At 31.9% G+C, this 23,879-nt stretch overlaps 1 protein-coding gene across 3 annotated transcripts in view; it reads left to right on the forward strand.

Annotated features, from left to right (window-relative positions):
* LOC145266351 (serine protease svh-1-like) overlaps nucleotides 1-23,879 on the forward strand; it is a 228,974-nt gene that overhangs the window by 59,681 nt on the left and 145,414 nt on the right. For all 3 annotated transcript variants that reach the window (XM_080121964.1, XM_080121966.1, XM_080121965.1), the window contains 5 exons: nucleotides 1,490-1,516; nucleotides 2,598-2,618; nucleotides 10,230-10,262; nucleotides 12,029-12,094; nucleotides 20,320-20,352. In XM_080121964.1, the coding sequence (XP_079978090.1) occupies nucleotides 1,490-1,516; nucleotides 2,598-2,618; nucleotides 10,230-10,262; nucleotides 12,029-12,094; nucleotides 20,320-20,352 (180 nt within the window). The remainder of the gene's footprint in view (nucleotides 1-1,489; nucleotides 1,517-2,597; nucleotides 2,619-10,229; nucleotides 10,263-12,028; nucleotides 12,095-20,319; nucleotides 20,353-23,879) is intronic.

The raw sequence follows: 23,879 nt of genomic DNA on the forward strand, positions 1-23,879 counted from the left end.
TTTATTTTCAAAAATAAACAATTATAAACAGAACGACTCATAGAAATCTATCTATATTCTTTTTTCATTTTAATATACTTTCATAGAAATGTTTCTGTTATGTCACAAAAAACTATTTTCTTTACGTCACAAGTGTTACGCTCATACATTAATTCCATAGCTAATATAACATACTGAACCAACGGGTCACGGGTAGTCTAGTATTATTATATAAATCAGAGTCCATTTTTTTGAAGGCTCTATTTAAACCCAGTCAATGACAGGTACTTTTGCTAAGCAGGGCGTGCCAGAGCTTGTCGAGTCGCAAAATACGCTTAAATATATTTTAATTCATGCAGATTTTGTATTTATCACTACAGAGCCAATTCTCTATTGAATATTATGTTGTACCTAATGTATAGTACTGATCCCCCCCCCCAAAAAAAAATGATATGGGTACCATCAGCTAGAATCAAAATTAAAACATCTAGTGCGGAGGCCGTGTTCCCTGCTGATGTAGCTATCAAGAATTAGGTTTTATTTGATATTAAACGACTTGAAGAAATGAATTTGGGCATGCGCAGAAACAAATAGAAATATGTCGGTAAGTTGAAATGAACATTTTTGCATTTCAACTTGCCAACTTCTGTATGCATTGCTCATCCATCCAAACAAAGATTTTACTCCTTATAAACCATCCTTGATGTATGATTAGCATTTCCTGTTAATTTCAGTGTTATGTGACAGGTAGTTTTAGAGTTTATCGGTTAAATATTTTCACACACATACACAGACATACTGATAGACAAACACACGCAGATACATCTACTGCTTTATTTATACACACACACACACATATATATATATATACTTGATTGCCTACTGGAGAGAACTTGAATGCCTACAAGAGAGAACTTGAATGCCTACTAGACACTGTCCTCGAGTGTCTCACTGTACAAGAGTTTGTCAGAACAATCTGGCATGAGGATACTTTTTTCTATAGAAGTAAACCCTGACCAAATATATACTACAACGTATGAAAATGGTTAATTGGGGAGAGGAAAATTATGTTATCAATTTTTTTTACTAACTCAGTGTTTGAGAGATAAAGAAGTTTAATGAAACATTCGAATATCTATGTGTCTCGTATAGAGTTCAAGTTTTTGCCCCAGGTAGTGGGCCCCTTGATTTCTGAGAACTTCGACTGAAGTAAAAAACAAAACACACACACACACACACACACACACACACACACACACGCACGCACGCACGCACGCACGCACGCACGCACGCACGCACGCACACGCGCGCGCGCGCGTGTGAGTGTGTGTGTGTATATAAAATTACTTGTAAAATTGACAGACAAACAGACAGACAGACAGACAGACGTAAATCTACTGTTTTATTTATATACATTTACATGTGCATGTTTGTGTGTGCGTGTGCGTACATATATGCATTTATTGTGAAAATATGTTTTCAATTTTTATTTTTATTTTTCTGTTTTCAGTGTCGAAGGAAACTTATCTTAACGGGTGTAAGTATTTTTTTTTATTTTATTTTATCTTAAAGTTTCACTGTAAAAATGTTTAATTTCGTTCCGGTTTGCTTTAAGAAATATTTCTATTTTCTACTCATACGAGGGGTGTTTAAAAAATAATGCCTTCTATTTCTTTATTTCATCTGAGTGGATCAGAGAGGATTGCAAATTGTACTGTTATAATGACTGAACTTATGTATTCACGACCTGAAACTTTCATCTCTCTTGCAGGTATTTACGGTGTAAGGCTCTAAAAAAGCAATCCCTGTCGTGGACATGCATCAGAAGCAGAAATGCGTTATTCAATTCCTGGCAAAAGGGCACTAAGAATGGTGGTGACTATGTAGAAAAATAAATTCTGGAGCACAAAAGGTCACTCGTTTTAATGACACCGCTCTCGTCTTCATAACATTTCAACCTTTGAGTTAAAAAAATGGAACACTTTACTTTTAGGACGAGTTATGAAGGCCAAACACCATTCAAGGATTCTAAGTTGAATGGTGAAGAATAATATGAGAGGCTTGAAAATGATGCATGAAATTAACAAAATTGATTAGAATTAAAAAATATTTTCACGTTTGGCACTTCTACATTATCAGGACGAAATTTTGTAGTCGATAAATGGAGTCTTCAGATAAAAAACATTTTTTCTCAATTCTAATAAATTACAATGGTATCTTCCAAATTATGCAGTCGAAATTACCTGAATATTACTGAATTATTAAAAATAGCAACTTTACTCGTGTTAACAGGTGAAAAATTGCGGCCATCTTGTTTAAATCGAAACGGAAAATTACGTATCTTTTGAACTCACCTGTGTCTTACGATCGTTTTCATCAAATTCTATTTTTTATTTTCTTTAATAAATAATTTTCTACCTTACCGATTTTCATAATTTTTGGATATAATCATTTTAAAAATACAAAGAATACGCAGATACCATTGTTTTCATGTGAAATTTAATATTACGATTTCTGAAATTTTGTTCTGATAGTGTAGAAGCACCTCACGTTTTTATAATTTATTTGTGTTATAGACATTTTGATAATTTTTTTTTTTTTTTTTTTTTGTTTTTCAGTCTGATGATTCGACAAATCCAGTAAGTATGATTTTTGTATTGTGATAAGCCTCAATAAACTTACCCCATATATATATATATATATATATATATATATATATATATATATATATATATATATATATATATATATATATATATATATATATATATATATACAGTGGTGTCCAAAAGTTAAGGAACGATCCATCATTTTTTTTTTAATGGCTTATAACTTTATCTATGAAAAAGAAAAAATATTTTTTTGGTGAATTTTCCAATGTTTAATAATGGTAGTTAAAGAAAAATTTATTTTTTAATTTTTTATTTTAATACATATTAGTTTTTTTTACATATAAATAAATTTAATCAAATTACAGGCGTCCAAAAGTTAAGGAACGAGAGAAATTCATTATGAAAAAATAAAGAATCCTTTCAGTATTTAGTGAAAAGCCCCTTGTTTTCAATCACACTATGGCATCTTTTGCTGCAAGACAGAACCAATCGTTTACATGTTATAGGTGAAATATTATTCCAGGATGTTTTTATACATTCCCATAAATCATCAAGATTTTTTTGGGTTTTTTTCTGTGATCTTATCACCAATAATGTTCCAAACATTTTCAATTAGATCCAGGTCTGGGCTCTGAGCTGGCCAATCCATAACGCAAATATTGGATCTATTTAGCTCTTCTAAAACTATTTTTGCTTTATGGTATGGTGCGTTGTCTTGCATAAAGATATCAGAATTAAAAAGATTAGGTACCACATGTTCTCTAATCAATTCTCTGTACATTCGGGCATTAATTTTTCCATGAATTCTCACAAGGGGGTCAGTTCCTTTTGAAGATATCATGCCCCATACCATTATACTGCCGCCTCCAAATTTTACTGTACTTTTAATGCACTTAGGGGACAGTCTTTCTCCATTTTTTCTTTGACATGTGGTCTTTTGTCTGATCTGAAATAGATAGAAGCATTTTCAAGCATTGAAATGTACTTCAATGATGTTTGCCGGCCTTTCACTACTTGCAACTTTAGGGTCCCAGCTGACGAGAAAGCACCCCAGATCATTAAAGACCCTCCCCCACTATGCCGAGTTGAAAAAGTCTCTTTCGGCAAATTTTTATCATGCCAATAGTGTTGAAATCCATCTGGACCATCTAGATTAAACTTTTTCTCATCGGAGAAAATTACATTTTCCCACTTCTCTTCATCCCAAGTCTGGTATTTGGCGGCATATTTAAGTCGGTTAATTTTGTGTTGTTCAAGAAGTCGCTTTAAATGATTGAAAGCCTTCATTTTCAGATGCCTTCTGATGGTTTTAGCACTACATTCTGCTGCTGTTTGGCCTTTCAATCGACTTGAGCTCATACTGGAGTATTTTTTAAACTTCTTCTGATACGGCGATCCAGTGATGGGGTTATTTTTTTTGGTCGACCTGGACGCTTTTTTTCTGCCCATATTGATCTGGATTTCTTTAAAAATTTGTGATAACCGTTTTGATACGATTCACTTCGTTTGCAATGGATTTATGGGAGAGTCCACCCCTATTAAGCTCAAAGATCCTTCCTCTCTCAAAGTCTGATAATGGTTTCCCTTTTGCCATTTATAATTTAGTAAGACGATTTTTAATCCACTAACAAGTTGCTTTTAGTAACATAGAAAGCTTTTCGTATTCATTTTTTCAAAACTAGCCGATTTTATTAAAGTGGTCTTATCATTTTGAGGAAATAAAATATTACCCCAAAACGATAGGTATCCCAATGGGATTGGATCCGGTACCATTTTGAATAAATCTGTATTTACTTAGACTCGAGTATATATATATGTCATCACTAGGTACGGGCAAAAATTGGCGGGCAAAAATAAGGGGACCTAGTTTTGAAAGCCGATTTATCATAATTTTTTTGTAGGTTTCCGACTACTTTTTGATTGTATTTGAAAGATTAAAGATTAAAGTTAATTTCCAAAAGAAAAAAAAAAATATTTGTATACGTGAAAAAAAAAAAAAAAGTTATGATTTCACGGCGAGTTAACCAATTCAGCCAAATTTTGAAGTTAAATAAATTCATTGTAAAAATCCTTTAAAAGATAAATATTAGTTTTCTGGGCCTATTTCAAAGATAATTAGTAAAGTCCTAAGATATTGAATTAAATAAAATATTAAAAAAAAACACTTTGTTTGTACAGAACATACATTAATTAGCCCCAAACCGAGTGATTTTGCCGTTCGAAAAACGCAACAAACTAAAAATTTATATACACGGAATATACGAAGGCCCAAAACTGAACATGACTTTAAAAAATTTTTTTTTTTATTCAATTTTCACCCCAAACAAGGCACAGTGCCACTTTGAAGCAGGGGGCTACTATTAGGGACTTAATTAGCGGGGTCATTATGAAGGGAGATGAGTAGAAAGATGTTTGTTAACATTACACTTGAACTTCTGCATATCATTGCAGTTGGGAAAGCAGAATCCCGGAAGGGAATTCCAAAGACCCGCAGTTTTGGGGAAGAAACTATTGGAGTAAAAGGCTTTCTTGCACCTAGGGATCTCTACTGTAAAGGGATGAGACTTAGTAGCTTGTCGGGTTTGTCGGGGGTAGTTACGTCGGGGAGGTACAAGTGTTTGCAGTTCGTCAGAGCATTCACCATTAAAGTATTTGTAGAACAGGCAGAGGGATGCAACATCTCGTCGATGGGACAGAGACTGAAGCCTAGATGACAGTTCAGGACCTATCAGGTTGGCGACTCTCTTTTAAACCCTGTCCAGGAGCGAGAGACAAGCAGCAGATGCACCAGCCCAGATGTGACAACAGTACTCCATACATGGGCGAATGGTTGCCTTATAGAGGTATAGGATACTGTCAGGCGTAAGTAGTTTTCTAGCACGGTAGAGGGAGCCAACCTTCCTTGCAGCAGCCTTGGCAATGCTCTCAATGTATCTATTCCAGTTCATATTCCCTGTAAACGTTAGGCCGAGGAGTTTAAAAAAAGTACTTTCAGGCAATGTGTTCTTGGCCATTGCTATTGGTGGCAGAGAAGGTTTCTTGTAGTTATTGAAGGAAACAAGCTTAGTCTTAGCAGCATTGAATGTGACCAACCGTCATGTAATTAAAAGGGAGGAAGGAGTGTGATATTTAGAGTAAATTCCTAAAATATTAATTAAAGATATGAATTAAATAATAAAAAAAAACTTAATTAGCCCTCAAAAAGCAAGTAATTTATCGTTCGTCCAAAACGCAACAAATTTAAAAAAATGTAAACACGATTATAAGGAGGCCCAATATTTCAACCAATCGAAACGCTGTTTCAAAATGAAGTCATGATAGTAAAAGGAGGTAGGGGTGTCAGATTTCTCTTTTTTCCCAGACGTGCATCCATACATTCCTATTCTGAACGTTTGTATCAATTTTTATCATTTTTTTAATTTAATTAGTTTTTTATGTTCCTGTTTTTAAATTAATTGTTTTTTAATTATTGTTCGAGATTATATAAAATTTATGTTACGCCGAAGGTTTCACATTCTTGCGAGCAAGGAAATTATTAAAATCTTGCATATAAAAATTATGCGAAATCTGTAATTTAAAAAATAAGTAGAAATATTTTTGCTATTATAATTTTTTTGTGTGAAAATATTAAATAAACAATGTTTAATTCAATGGTAATATCGGTAGTTCGAGAAATTCATTTTTCTTCGAGTTATATCGAATTCCTTAATACGCATTTAGGGGCTTTTTTTATAATCTTCCTGTAAAATTATTTTTTTTATTACGATGCTTTATTTATATAAAAAAAGCAAAAATAAATTCTTGCGTTTTTTATTTACTACTGAAAATTATAACTTTAGTGAAGGTATTTTTTGTTTAAACAAAATAATACATTTCCACTCAGACTTAAATAAAAATAATTCGTTCATTATATTCTGTGATCATCACTTGATAAATACTGAAAATTTCATTAAAATTGGTTAATTTCCTGATTTTTGGTGAATTTTTAAGTAAAGGGAGGGGTCAAAATGTCTATACATTTTGAGCATCGGCATTCATTTCGCCCGTACCTAGTTCTCACAAATAAAAACTGATATATCTAAAATATATAATTTTCATGGGTGTAGGAGATTTATAGATGGCCTTATATGCATAAATGATAACGATGAATTAGAAAAAAACAAAACATCTTATATATCCAAAGGAGTTAGAATTGAATTGTGAACATAGACGACAACAGACTAAATTTCTGGATTTAGATATAAAAATTGAGGATGGGATTTTTCTTTATAAAATATTTGATAAAAGAAACCCCCCTTTCAAATAGTTCGTATGCCGCATAAAGATAGTACCTGCCATGTTTTTATGTTTTATGGAACCATTATGTCAGAGTTTTTGAGAATAGCTCGCGTTACTTTAAAATTAACATATTTTATACCACCAGTTTCTAGCTTAGTAATAAGGATGATAAAACAAGGTGGGGATAAAACTAAAATATTTAAACAGTGAAATAAAGCATTTGTTCGTTATCCTGATGCTTTTGAATCGTTTAAAATTAACCAGAATATATTAGTAAAGGAAATTCAAAGCTATATTAGTAATGTATAAAACGTATTAAACAAAATGTATATATTTAAAAATATTTTTAACCTTTATATATATTTAATTTTCAATAAATAAGGATGTATATATACAAAATACTAATCACAGTGGGGGTGATAAGTAGTCAAATGGATTAATCCTAATCTTATAAATACAAGACTGGTAAATTAAAAAAATATATCCATTTGGAATTTGGAAACAGATGAATCTCACAGGTAAGAAATTCATTTTAATTACATAAAAAGGTTAGCAAAATTAATTAAGAATAGGAAACTAAATCTAATATTTGTAACATGTCTTCTTCTTAAGATTAAGGGAGGTGGTGTTAGATCAACACTGCTGGGAAGCCATGATGTAATATACTGTTTTGTTTTTGAATCCCCGAAACAGTGTTTCATGGTAAACAACTGATGATCCCTTAAATTACCATTAGTACTATAGTGAATCCGAGAGAGCAAGTTGATGCAGTGATTGCAGGTTATCAAATGGCTTATTGACTAAATAGTTTTCTAACGAATGATAAAAAATAAAATTAAATATGATTTTTGTATAGTTTTAAAGGTTAAAAAACTTCCAAGACTATATATACTTCATTTAATCACATAACTAAATATATGAACGTATAAATTTATGCGTAAACTTTAAGTATTTACTTCAACAGTGCTCAATATGTAGGTAGAGCTAGGTAGTGAGTTATAAAATATATATGGCGATTAAGCTACACAGAATATTCCGTGTTTCATCCACGCTAGGCATAATCCTGATGAATCTTAGCATGGATGAAACGCGGAATGTTCTGTGTAGCTTAATTGCCATATATATTTTATAACTTACTACTTACTATATATATATATAGTATATATATATATACATAGTAAATATATATAGTATATATATATACTATGTATATATAGTATATATATATAGTATATATATACAGTATATATATAGTGTGTATATATAGTATATATATATAGTATATATATATAGTATATATATAGTATATATATATAGTATATATAGTATATATATATATATATAAAGTATATATATAGTATATATGCATAGTATATAAATATATAGTATATATATATAGTATATATATACTATATATATAGTATATATATATACTATATACTATATATATATACTATATATATACTATATATATACTATATATATACTACATATATACTATATATACTATATATATACTATATATATACTATATATATATACTAAATATATACTATATATATACTACATATATACTATATATACTATATATATACTATATATATACTAGATATATATACTATATATATATACTAAATATATACTATATATATATATATATATATATATATATATATATATGTGTGTGTGTGTGTGTGTGTGTGTGTGTGTGTGTTTTCTATATGTAATTTTACTACTTGGGAGAGTTATTACAAATAACTAACATAAAGTTCTCATTGCAATACTAGAGCTATATACCACTTTATAAAGGACGGGCACTCATATTGTTGCTAAAAGTCTTTGTGAACCTTTAATTAATAAATCCGGGACTATCATTGAGTAACGGAAATTGAAAAATGTAGCAAGCAAATCGAAGTCGCTACTCAAACTTGTGTTAAGTGGATACAAAAAGGCAAGTGTACTTGAATTATAAAATGTTTTCTTGACGTATTAAATATATGTTGTGGCTTCAAAAAACAAAACAAAACAAAATGATTACCGCTATGTTAATGAGAGAGTCGTAGCTATAAAAAGTGAAAACTTTGTGAAATTGGTTTTTACGTGTGCTGATGAGTTCCCCCGTTGTGAAAAATTATAATTAATGAAGTATTATATACTTTATATACTTTATATACCAAGATTGGGATGAAACAGCAATTCTTTTCTTGTGTCATTTAAGAAGTCTTCTATACAAACCCGCCCTCTTCCTCCGTATTTCCTTTTCACATAAAGTCGATCAGTATTATTCTTTAGATGTAGTGCATTGTGCATAGTCATGAGTTTCCTGGTCTTCTGGTCGATATGCCTCAGTTCTTCTTTGGTCCAGAGTATCTTACTTGTGACACTGCCCACGCGTTTATTCCTTTAGTTAGGTTTTTACTATTTAGTTTGGTCCTGGATATGACCTTAAACTATATCCGATGGTGAGGCCCCAGCTTTCGGGCTTTGGTGAGTGTGGAGCCACCCTTTAATTGCCATTGCTCCCAGGTCCACTCTGACCTGAAGTGGTAGTACCTGTTTGAGTCCCAACTATGGGTTAAATAGAAACTGACTTAAAAAAAAACCCAAATATACTCTATTCAAAATCACTGGATTCGGCATTAAATAACATGAAAAGGGTTGATATGCCGTAAAACAAAAACCAGCAAACAAACTATACAGTTTAGTTTTGAGGAGTTTTCTTGTTCTTCTCGGGTATTACTTTCTAATTTTCTCTTTCATTTCTGTTGTTTTGATGATGTCTACTTCCAGAACACCCAAATATTTGTAGGTATCATGTTCATTTAGTGTCCCGATCTCCGTTTGGTTGGGTAGTATTATACCTTCCATTGCTTCCAGTTTTCCCTTTCTCATGATCAGGAGCGCACACTTTTCCATGCCGAATTCCATTCAGATATCCCGACTGTAGATTCTGTTTGTATATATTAGCGTCTATAATTCCTTCTTGGCTTTTGCAAATAACTTCAGGTTATCCATGTACATTAGGTGGCTTATTCTTTCATCTGTATTAATGAACTTGTATCTGGCTTGGCATTTTTTAAGCATGTTGCTATGGAGCATCATGACTATGATGAATGGTAGTGGTGATAGGGAATCTTAATCTCAGTTATGTGTTGTTCATCAGCTGTCAGTTCAAGTCTCCATGTTTTCATTGCATTTTCTTTAGAATTGATAATCTTGTTTGGTATTCAATTATCCATGTTTGTGGAATTCTGTCATACGCTTTCTTGTAGCCGATCCACACCATGGGCAAGTTCTTTTTTTTTTTTCTACTTTTTATTTTAAAAAATTTTTTTCCTGTTTTTTTTTTTTTCTGTGTAGTGCGAGGGACTGAGAGGCAGAGAAAGAGGAAAGGTAAGTCACATAAGGTTTTAATTAAATTAATATTTTATTATTTTATTGTTATTAAATATTTGATGTTTTGTAGAAGCCACTACACACACACACACTTGTTAATTTGCATACATGCTTTAATGGCTGCTGCTGCTAATACCTTTGCTAGCCAGCCATCCTTCGGCTACTGCTGATTCTTTCACACACGCCATAAGCACTGTCTTACACACACACACACACACACACACACACACACACACACACACACACACACACACACACACACACACACACACACACACATATATATATCATATATATTATATGTCAGGTCATATCATATGCTACTGGTACCATGTAACCCAACACTATCTGCCTCATGGTCGGGTCACTGGCGACTAAACTGGTTCCCCCACCAGACTTGTTTGGTGAGGAGAGCGGCTAGTCTCTCTGAAGGATTAAAAACAAGACCTTTCAAAGGGCAAATGAACCCTTTATCGGGGTCAACGGCCAACTAGCACTGTGTGTGTTTGTGTGTACGTATGGGTGTGCTAGGGTGGAGAGGGCTCCCGTAAGCCGTGGTGAAGACAACCTTTCTAGGAGAAGCAAATCTCTGATTTAAAAAAATTAAGCTGGTCTGCACTTTAACTTGTTGCTGGCTATCTTGCTCTTGCTTGTTGCTGGATCTCAACATTTTGAACAGAGAGAGAGAGAGAGAGAGAGAGAGAGAGAGAGAGAGAGAGAGAAAGAGCGAGACTTAGCTGTCGTACAAAGCTAAGATTCTGTAACATCATCTCTGTATAGATACTCCCTCAGGCATTTGTCTATAAAAATGGTCCTGTCGCGATGGAAGTCATTTTTGGGCTCATGGACTTTAAGTGTCTGAGGGAGTGGCACTCGTCTGACAAGACGTTGTAATCATCATATATATATATATATATATATATATATATATATATATATATATATATATATATATATAAATGTTGTTTGTTTTGATTTTAGCGATATGTTTTGAATGAATTCAATTATTCACGAAAGAGCATTTTTTACCTAAATGCGAGCTGGGAATAATCCCCCCTCAAACCAATTTGGTAACCCCACATGGGGAGCGGTATATATATTATTTTTAAAATGTAATTATCCACTGACACGTGTTTCGTCGTCTACAACTCATCAGAGTGGCTGAATATAGCGAGATTCGAAATCGGGACCCCATGGTAATGAGCCGAAACCCCTTACCTCTTACTCATCTTGCCAACTGTCTGGATATATCGCGATTTACTTAAATGTTGTTTGTTTTGAATGGTGTCTTTAGTAGCAGCGAACTTTAAATTGACAACTTATTTTTTTTCAAACATAATTTTTGTGTAATTTTTTTTCTATCTTCATTTGAGGATTTGACTTTTTAAAAGAAAGGTCTTGCGTCACCTGACGAAGTCGTTAGTTATAATAATAATAATAATAATAATAATAATAATAATAATAATAATAATAAACCATGTAATTGACTAACCGACCGAAACATTGTCATGATTGTGTAGTGACATTAAAAATATTTGTTCGAAATTAAATAAAAGCACGCACACACACACACACACACACACACACACACACACACATACATACATACATACATATATATATATATATATATATATATATATATATATATATATATTATTTAAAAACACAAACATTACAAAAAAAAGACGAAAAAAAAAACCGAACGTTGCAAAAATATATACGTGATGTGTTTTTCTAAAGTTAATATTTTCGTTTTATAGTGTGAAAGGGACCGACGTCGAGATCACGCTGAACCTGAAGGAGGCCATCACTCTGAAAGCAATCCTGTATGTAATAATTTATATTTATTTATATACTAGCGAGGGGTACCCGGCATTGCCCGGGTGTTTTGTAGGTGTGTGTGGAAACTCCGGGGGTGGGGGTTAAAAAAAAAGTAAGTATGAGGATCGAACCCGAACCTTTGAGGCAAAGTTGTAAATTAAAGTGTGAAAAAAAAACAAAAAACATGTGACGTTAACAATTGCCCCACCTCGAGATGTTAAGGAAACACGTTTGAATTTATTTAATTACTTGGATTTGGCAGGTGCCCGTTTTAATGAGTTAATGAGGTCAAGTCTGACTGCGGGGCGGGAACGCTTCCCAAGATTTTATAGCAAAAAGTCTAACCCACATGCGGCGAGCGACAAATGTTGAATATTTATCTTCCCGAAATCGAGCAAATTAAATAGACAGGCGACCTTCGTTGTTAACTGTGAGATATTACGATTTATATGTGATATAAAAAGTTTTAAAAAGTTGTGAACCGACCGACCGCTTCTCTGAAAAAAGCCTTTTGTAGACATACAGAAAAAGTGAACACACATACATACATACATACATACATACATACATAGATTTTCGCTTTTATATTTATAGATGTGTGACCCAAAATCAGACAAAGGCCGGTACCGTTGGTTCCAAATCCAAGCAGAGAGGACCAGTATCTCGTTCCCTATGTTTATGCCTGCCTCCCAGGAAATGGTTTATCGGGCGATTTAAGTATCTGCTTACCTGAAGCCGAACATATAGCACTGCGTTTATTAATAGCATTATTGTATTTTTATTAATTGTACTATTGCACTTCTATTTCTAATGGAGATTTGGTATCTGTCTGTCTGGATCCAAAAGTATACTATTACTTGTTTTAATTGTACTTTATTACTTACTAATGGAGTTTAGTACCTGTCTGTCAGAAGTCGAAAATATACTATTATCTATATATTAATACGATAGCGTGTGTGTTCTTTTGTGTGTCACGCTTACATCCGGGTCGTTTAATTGTTATATTCTTCTATTTCTTGTCATAAATAATTTTACCAAGAATTCTTCATAAGTTTTGGTTTCAGTTTCGATTATAGCTGATGGCACTGAAACCATCTGTTTTTTTTTAATAAATAGTTTTATCAAGAATTCTTCATAAGTTTTGGTTTCGGTTTCAATTATAGCTGAAGGAACTCAAGTTATATATATATATATATATATATATATATATATATATATATATTTAGTAATGTGATTACAATGTGATTACAACGAGCACTTTTTCTTTCCTGTATTTTAATTAAACTAGTAATTTCACTATTACATTAAAATAGACTCTGCTCTTTAGACTATTGTTCTAATCTCCTTTAAATTATATATATATATATATATATATATATATATATATATATATATTTTTTTTTATTACATTTTCACTCCAAACAAGGCACATTGCCACTTTGGTGTAGGGGGCTACTATCAGGGGAAACAACTACTGGGGTACTATGTAAGGGTTTTGGGCAGCAAGATGTTGGTTCACGTTGCACTTGAACTTCTGCATGTCAGTACAGTTGGGGAAGCAGTGACCTGGAATGGAATTCCAAAGTCTAACGGTTCTGGGGAAGAAACTACCGGAGTAGAAAGATCTTTTACATCTAGGGATCTCTACAGTGTGGGGGTGGGATTTTGCAGCTTGTCGGGTCTGTCGAGGGTGTTCACGTCGTGGGGGCACAAGTGATTGCAGTTCATCAGAGCATTCACCATTAAAATGCTTGTAGAACAGGCAGAGGGATGCAACGTTTCGTCGATGGGACAGAGGCTGAAGCTTAGATGCCAGTTTAGGGCCTATCAGATTTGCGACTCTCTTTTGAACCCTGTCAAGGAGCGAGAGACTAGTAGCCGATGCACCAGCCCAAATATGACAGCAATACTCCATACATGGGCGAATGGTTGCCTTATAGAGGTATAGGATACTTTCGGGTGTTAGTAGTTTTCTAGCACGGTAGAGAGAGCCCACCTTCCTTGCAGCGGCCCTGGCAATGCCCTCGATGTAATTGTTCCAACTCATGTTTACTGTGAACGTTAGGCTAAGGAGCTTGAAAGACGTACTCTCAGATAAAGAGTCGTTGGCCATTGCTATAGGTGGTAGAGAAGGTTTCTTGTAATTATTGAATGAAACCAGTTTAGTCTTGGCGGCATTGAACGTGACCATCCATTTTTGTCCCCATTCCACTACTGATTGGAGGTCATTCTCTAGTGTTTCTGCCATTACTTTAGATATATGTTCATTTGTTTTCCTGCTGTGCCTGCTATAGAGTGTGGTGTCATCAGCATATATACCCATCTCAGAGGCAATTTTGTCGGGGAGGTCATTTATGAATATCAGGAACAGTAGAGGTCCAAGGATAGATCCCTGAGGCACTCCCGCATTTATATCGTATTTTTTAGATGTACAACCGTCGAGGACAACCTGAATTTTTCTCTTATCTAAGAAGGATTTAATTATGTTAAGTATTCTACCAGTGATACCATATGATCTAATCTTCCTGAGGAGACCCTCATGCCATACCCTGTCAAAAGCCTCAGATATATCTAGAGCTACTGCTCTGCCCTCTCCCGCTTTGTCCAGTGAATGGTATATGCGTTCAGAGATTACAGTGAGGATGTCTGCTGTGGAACGGGCTTGTCTAAATCCATATTGTTGGTCGGTCAGAAGTTTAGCATCTGTAAGTTTAGCATCTGTATATATATATATATATATATATATATATATATATATATATATATATATATATATATATATATTCATAAGTTTTTATTTCTGTTTCGATTCAAGCTAATGAACCCAAGTCATATGGATATGGCAAGACCCCAGGCGACATAGAGGAAGAGAGGGCAGAAGGGTGTTGATGTCTGATTGGGACAAAACAGAAATGTCTATGGGATTTGGTCATAATTGTTTTTATCTCATTGTCGTTATATATCTGTTAACATGAAAGGTTGTTTTTAAAACCTTTGTTGAGGGGTATGAAGAGATCCAGAGATCCTTAACTGATTAAGGCTGACAACTTAGAGTGGGGGTCAAAGGTAAGGGTCGCTGCCAGGCATTGTTCGGCCTAGAATGACTAATCACTCCTAATTTGATAAGTAAAAACCTCAGTGCAGGTGGGGTTTGAGGTTTGGTAGAGATAAGCTCTAAGAGAAAGAAAGAAAGTCTGAAGGAGAGGTGGGGAAAAGGAGTTGGATTTAGAAAAAGGAATTCTAAAAAGAGAAGAGTCGTAGCCAGAAAACCGAATGGCTGGGCTGGTCAAGCGCTCCTGATTTGGGAGCCCTCAGGGTCTGATGTTATGATGTTAACTAGCCTGTGTTAATGGCAAATCTGTGACTTTACTGATCTGGTCTTACATCGTTTCACTGCTATAGTCAGTCACCTCAATTTAGACAGTAGCTGTTATGAAGTAATGAAATTAATAAATAGTTTGTTATTCCTATAAACCGGAGTTCTTTTTGTTTGTGGTGAGGACTCTTCATTTTGTAGCAAACCGCAACGACCAGCGGGGTGATTAATGTACCCGGAGACTACCTACACAGGGTAGGAGACAATTCGATCGAGAGGCAAAGCGCCCCACTATGAAAACACAGTGGATGGAGACGATCAACAGGCCAACTTATGATGGGGCAATGTACGGTCAAAAGAACACCTGACATATCAGGTGGAATCCGATGAGGTTAAGGACACCCGGTGTGGTTGGTGTGGTATCGTTAACGTTATATGGATATATTGTTTTCATTTTTGAAATCGCAATATAACATATAACAGTCGATAGAACATTAACTCTATAATAATATATATGAAATTTACAAGAATTAAAATATCATATTTAAGCGTATTTTACGACCGGGCTTTACCAGGTGTTCATGCTAGCTTAGATAGATACTTTTGCAGTTTTAACAAAAACAAAGCTACAATAATATCAGAGCATCTCCATTTACACAGAACATCTACAGAATGCCAACATCAATATATTGCATATGAATGAGTCCCCTGTGGAATTTCCACAGGTCCCGCTAGTTTGTATTATTTGGACTTATCCTGAGTGCCATCTGCGCAATGTTTCAATTGATATAACCTCTTACCTTCTTCAGGACGAACTAGTTTCTATTAATAGTTTTATTGCACTTTTTACTAATGAAGATTTTGTATTTGCATGTCTGAAGCCGAAACTATACTATTACTTCTATTAGTTGTATTATTCTACTTCTATTACTAATGAAGATTTGGTATCTGTCTGTCTAAAACGGAACTATCCTATTGTTTCTATTAATTTTTCTATTGTGCTTGCATTTCTAACGGAGATTTCAAAAAGATGACAAGACGAGAAATAATATTTTCCATTTTGATACGTTGTCAATCAGTTTTTCTAGTTTAATGCAAAATTGCACTAAAAAATACCTCACGATGTCACAGTTTGTTGTTTCATTCCTTTTTGATCTACCGTATCTTTAAGCATTGGAACAAATGTTTTTTAAAATATCGCTGTAACCATTTTCGTTTCTAATTTGTAGTGGATAGGTTTAAGTTACTCTGTGTATCGATTTTGCGGTATCATCAGCTGTTTACCTGACGTATTAGTATAGTTTGGAAATAAGATTATTTTTTTTTAGTCCCCCGACAAAAGGAGGATGGACCTGTAAATTCACCCTTGTCCCTTCATTCATTCATCTGTTTTTCTGTTCGTCTGTCTGCACCTTCCTCAATAACTAAGGCTTTGAATTTTTTTGAAATTTTGCACAAACATTAAACATGATATGAGTAAAAAAGTAACAGAATGGATTTTCTGGGAAAACTCCGGTTGCCCCCCTAGGAGTGCCTTTCGGGTTAAAATGGCTAAAATTGACACTTTTGTGCTTATTAAAAAAATTGATGCCTTGGATTTTTATAAAACTTTCTGAAAAGTTGTAAATAACTAATTTCTATACAATTTTGTTTGTCTATAGTACGCAATAACTCTTGGGTGTGCCTCAGGGGCCCTTTAAGGGCTAATAAAAACACTCCATTTTTGGGACTATTTTTCCATATTTGTTCAAAATTTTCTGTGTATGTTTATTTAGCAGTTTTGCATGGTGTTGAACTCAAATTTAAGTATGTTAAGGCCTTGGGAACTTTTAGGGCTAAATGGGGGGGGGGATCAAATGATGGACATTTCTTTTTTTGCATGGTGCAGAACTCAAATTTACATATGTTAAGGCCTAAAACTGCACCTTTTGTTCATTTTCACCAAGATTTGATGTCTTCTAGGAACTTTTGGGGCTAAATGGGGAGAGGGGGGCAAATGCTGAACTTAGTCATTTTTTTATGCCTCGTTCACGGGGCACCATGCATGCTTCCCTTGTTCTTTTTAAATTATGTAGATACGTTTCACATTATTAATAGTACTAGTACTAGTAGTAGTAGTAGTAGTAGTAGTAGTAGTAGTAAGAAGAAGAAGAAGAAGAAGAAGAAGAAGAAGAAGAAGAAGAAGTCAGATCAAAAAGATTGATTAGAGCAGAACAATATAGTAAACGATGAAACCAGAAACAGAAAGACAAGAAAAGAAAAGTGGGAAGAGAAAGCTTGATTCATATGAATAAACAGCAAAAGAGAATTATGAAAACGCCTGGATGCGGCTAAGAAAAGAACACATGAACAGAGAAACAGAATCTCTACTTACATCTGCACAGAACAACGTGAAGCTAAAATAGATAAAACACAAGAAAACAGTAGATGTAGACTCTGTGGATAAAAGAGACAAAACAATAAACCTGTAAGTGAATGCAGCAAACTAGACAAAAAGGAATAGATGGACAGGTACGACTGATGCATGAGGAAGGCAGTACACTGAGACAACTGCACCTCAAACATGTGTACAAATGGTTCAGACACAAACCAGTAGGAATGTAGGAAGACCACAGAATCATTTGGGACATAGAGATACAAACAGACAAACTCATCTAAGCAAGAAGACTAGACGTCATAATAATTATCAAGAAGGAAAGTAACTGCCAAATGTAGATTTTGTGGTTCCGGCAGACCACAGAGGGAAATCAATGAGAAACAAGAGAAATTAAAAAAAAAAACCAAAACAAAAAACAACAACAACAAAAAACAAACAAACAAACAAACAAGCAAGAAAAAAAAACGAAACAAATATGCGGAACTTACTTGCTAGAAAATGGAAACATCAAGAAAATCAATATAATATCAATAATTGTAGAAGCACTAGGAACAGTACCAAAGAATTAGAGAAAAAAAAAGACCAGGAGAAATTGAAATTAAGGGGAAGACTGAGACTGAAAACAGCTGAGATCTTAAGGTATACCGTTGAATGCAGAAACTAGTCCACATAAACGACAATGCTAAACCTTTTTTTGGGGACATGCACAATGCGCGTACAAACTGATAAGTCCTTGAAACTGACGACATAAATTTTCTAAACAAGATAACGCTCAATCATTGACATAGCCTGCCCTTTCGATACCAGAGTACAAGAAAAAGAACATTTAAAAAATTATATATATATATATATATATATATATATATATATATATATATATATATATATATATGTAATTATATGCATGTATATGTATATATATATGTATATATATATGTACATGTATATGTATATATATGTATATGTATATATTATACGTATATGTATATATGCATATGTATGTATATGCATATATATGTATATGTATATATGTATATGTATATATATGTATATATATATATGTATACGCATATATGTATGTATATATATAAATATATGTATATATATGTATATATATGTATATATATATATATGTATATATATAAATATATCTATATATATGTATATATATGTATGTATATATATGCATCTCTCTCTCTCTATATATATATATATTTATATGTATGTATATATATATATATATATATATATATATATATATATAACTACTTCATTTACTCACAAAATTAATATACGAAAGTATAGATTTATGCGTAAACTTTAAGTATTTACTTCAAAAGTGCTCAATACGTAGGTAGAGCTAGTTAGTAATTTATAAAATATATATGACGATTAAGCTACACTGAATATTCGGCGTTTCATCCACTCAAGGATTCCTCAGGCTTATGTGCGAATTCTGTGGTTGTTTATCGTTTTTACATTTTAAACAACCACAGAATTCGTGCATAAGCCTGATGAATCCTAGAGTGGATGAAACGCCGAATATTCAGTGTAGCTTAATCGCCATATATATTTTATAAATTACTATATATATATATGAACAAATGATTAATAAAACATGTTAAAAGACATCTTGAAAAAGAGTTAAAAACATTTAATTTTAAAAAAGGAAGCACAAGATAAGTGGATAGTCCTTAATCCGCGGAGTTTTGAAGAAATACTCTCCTTCTCATCAGAGGGCAGGAATTAGCAAAATGCAGGATCGGATTTTGCATATAAAAGTATTTAATGAAACTACAAGTAAGCCAAAGATCTTACTTGGTTAAAAAAGGGTGAGGTAAGGGGAACAGGAGGCAAAAGAAAAATAATAAAAAGATTTCACATGAATGGATAGTCTGGTGAAGGGTAAAAATCCAAAACGGTCGAATTTAAAATTTCAATCCAATAGGTAATTTCCAAATGGTCCAAAATCATCCAAAAGGCAGAGTTCCTTGGAAAAAAGCGCAAATGGAATGAATTCCATATTATAAGCTCTATTTCCTTTTCGGTTTTATTGAGCTTTTTATATCTGGCTGAGTTTATTTTACTTGCAAATATTAACTCTTTAATATTTATAATATATTTTAAGTTTACCATTTTGATTACCTTATTAAACTTATTGTAACTTTTATTTATATATATATATATATATATATATATATATATATATATATATATATATATATATAAAGATCTGAAACGGTAATTAGTAAAACTATGGAAATGTAAAGAAGTAAAGATGATTCCTATTGTAATTGGAACGTTTTGGACTGTAATGAAAATCACCATAAACGAAACAATTTCTTTTCCGATTTTACAAAGATCTTGCTTGTTAGGAACGTGTTAAGGTACAACTTGAATGTCTAAAGTCAAAGGAATTAATTTGATGTTCAAAGACAAAAAATCCAACCGAAAACATCCAATAAGTTAAGACTACTACTACTACTACTACTACTACTACTACTACAACAATAATAATAATAATAATTTATTTTCAGTGTGCTGGATTGCGAGGAATAAAAAGAAGAATGGTAAGTAGCTTTTTTTTTATTTCATTAATCATTACTATATATATATATATATATATATATATATATAGGACTATATATATATATATATATATATATATATATAGGACTATATATATAGGACTATATATATATATAGTCATATATATATATATATATAGGACTATATATATATAGTCATATATATATATATAGGACTATATATATATATAGGACTATATATATATATATATATATATATATATATATATATATATATAGGACTATATATACATATATATATGTATATATATATGTATATATATATATATATATATATATATATATATATATATATATATATATATAGGACTATCCATTTATCTAGTGTTTCCTTTTCAGATTAAATATATTTTTAACTCATTTCTAAGTGTTTTTTTAACATATTTTATTAACTGTTTGCTCATATTATAAGCTCTATTTCCTATTTGGTTTTATCAAGCTTTTTTATCTGGCTGAGATTATTTTATAAATATTAATTCTTTAATATTCATAATTTACTTTAATTTTACCATCTTGGATCATTTTGGCAAATTCAATTGTAATTTTCATTTTATATATATATATATATATATATATATATATATATATATATGTATATATATATATATATATATATATATATATATATATATATATATATATAAATGTAACTCTTGTTGGTTCGTTCGTTATCAATAAAACAATATTTCTACTCTACCAATTTATTTGAAATTTTCAGATAACCTATCTTTAGAGCCGAGGAAGGTTTTTATGTTATTAAAATAAATTAACAGCGCAAATTATAAAAATATTAAATAAAATAATAATATTTTTCGTAAATGCAGAACTGTTTCCAGTAGAATAGACCTTTCAATCGATTCACCACGATTTGACGATTTCGAATTAAAAATGTAATTCTTGATTCGTTCGTTATCAATAAAACCATATTTCTACTTTACCAATTTATATGAAATTTTCAGACAGTCTATCTTTAGAGTCGAGGAATGTTTTTATGTTATTAAAATAAATTTACATCGCAAATTATAAAAATATTAAATAAAAAAATTTTTTTTTCGTAAGCCGATATTGCGGGACTGTTTTCTGGTAGAACTGAACTTCCATTACAATTCATTTCATACACCAAGATTTGACGAGACGAATTAGATGATTTCATTTTCTGTTTACTCGATATATATAAAAAAAACCCTATTTATAAAATTTAAATTCATTTGTTTATCTTCCAAATATTGTAATTTGAAATTTTTTTCTTTATTATATCAGGCAAAAAAAAAAGAAAAAATGCTCGCCAGAACGTGCGTTTTGAGTTGAAGCATAAAAGTCGAAGTTGTAAAAATCATTATTTTTAACAAAGTTGGCAGTACACGTTTTTTTTTTTTTAAACAGTTGTTTCGATATAAGAAAATATGAATTTTTTATTATTTAAACTATAAATTGTTAGGTGAAAGTACAGGGGTTTTCGAAGAAAATGTACGGTTTGGTAACGTGCTTAAATAATATCTTTATTTTATTATTTTTTTCAACCATTCTTACCATAGAGAGGGGAGGGTGTTTTATAACTATTCTGTGCTTTCAAGTAACAATTTATTATTAAAAAAAGATATCGTGAAATTATAAAAAAATAAAGATATTGTGAAAGTTGAATTTAATTTGAAAAAACAAAAACAAAAATAAAAACCAACGTGAACGACGTGTTCAACACTGTAGCCAGAGCCTATTTGGCAATAAGGTCCAATTTGTATACGTTAGTCAATTAATGTTTTGTTTTTGCTCTTTTTTTACCGTAAATTATTTGGTTAAAGTTTTTTTTTGTTTTTTTTAAGAAAACCTTTTTAACAAAATTGAAAGTACACATTTTTTCTTTTTTTTACAGAAGTTGTTTTAATATAAGAAAATATGAATGCTTTTTCTTTATTAAAGAAATTCGGTACTCATGCACTTATTGATCCGTGCTGAAATAATAACGTTATTATTTAAAAAGCCATTCTTAACATGGGGAGGGGAGGGTGTTTTGTACCTATTCTGTACTTTAACCTTACAATCGAATAAAAAACATATAATAAAACTTTAATTAAACTTGGAAATACGATTTAAAAAATAGCGTGGATCAGTAAGTGCATTAGCACCAGAAATTGTTAGGTGAAATACAGAAAAGTTTCTACCAAAAAAAAAACGTTATTTTTTCAGTCATTCTTACCATGGGGAGGGCATGGTGTTTTGTCACTATTCTATGCTTTCAACTAACAATTTATTAAAAAAACAAAGGGTAAATTTTCACATTAGGTCCACCTCCGCAATTTTAAACACGGGTAGGTTGGGGGCGTTTATTCTGAAAGCCGTTCTTAACATGGAGAGAATGGTGGTATTTATTCCAAAAGCCGTTTTTAACATGGGGAAGTTAGGAGTGTTTATTCTGAAAGCCGTTCTTAATATGGGGAGGTTGGGAGTGTTTATTCATGGCTGCCAGTGAATTATAGTGCATAGTACAGGTCTTTATATCTCAAAAACTACCTTGCCGCTGCAAATTTTACATGAGATTTTCTTATTCAGCATAGTCGAAAATTGTGGAGATGGACCTAATGTAAAAAAAATACCCCCCCCAAAAGATATCGTGAAATTTAAATTTAACTTGGAAAAACTATTTTAAAATAGCGCGGTACCAGAAATAAAATTAGACAGAAAAATACCCCCTTCGGTTTTGTACTTGCACAAAAATTTGAAAAAATTGTCAACAAAAACAGATAAATAAATAAATATTTTCAAAAGCAAGATAAGTTACTTTTCTACCTAATTTGATAATTTTTAGTGTTTGTATTGGGTTTGTACTACTGTACATATAGATTCGAAACAGTTGTCAAAAAATAAATGTATAACAAATATTATCAAAGGCAAGATATGTTACTTTATTAGCAAAATGGATAATTTAAAAAAATTTTTTAAAATGTAAAATGATTATTCGGCTCGAAAAACACAGCGTTTACTGCTATATTTGAAAATTACAAATGGCGGCAGATTCTGTGTTAAACACGTTAAGTTTCGGAAAATGAGTTAAAACTAAAAATCTATACAAAATACTGTTAAAAACCATCGAATATATGTCAGCCTATGCCACATAACATATATTGAGTGAGTTCCTGACAGTATTTTGTATAGTTTTTTAGTTTTAACTAATTTTCCCAAACTTAATGTGTTCAACACAGTCTGCCGCCATTTGTATTTTTCAAATATACCGATAAACACTGCATGTTTTCGAACCGATCAAACATTTTACACATTAGGTAGAAAAGTAACTTATCTTGCCTTTGATAAAATTTATTTGTTATATTTATTTTCGACAACTTTTTCGTATCTATGTTTTATTTAATGTAACGTTTAGTTGGCTCAAAAAACAGTGTTTATCGGTGTATTTGAAGAATACAAATGGTGGCGGACACTGTAGATTATGTTAAGTTTGGTAAAATGAGTTAAAACTAAAAAACTATACAAAATAC

This window comes from Euprymna scolopes, chromosome 41 (genome assembly GCF_053919585.1).
Source record: "Euprymna scolopes isolate OS-2025 chromosome 41, ASM5391958v1, whole genome shotgun sequence".
NCBI lineage: Eukaryota > Metazoa > Mollusca > Cephalopoda > Sepiida > Sepiolidae > Euprymna > Euprymna scolopes.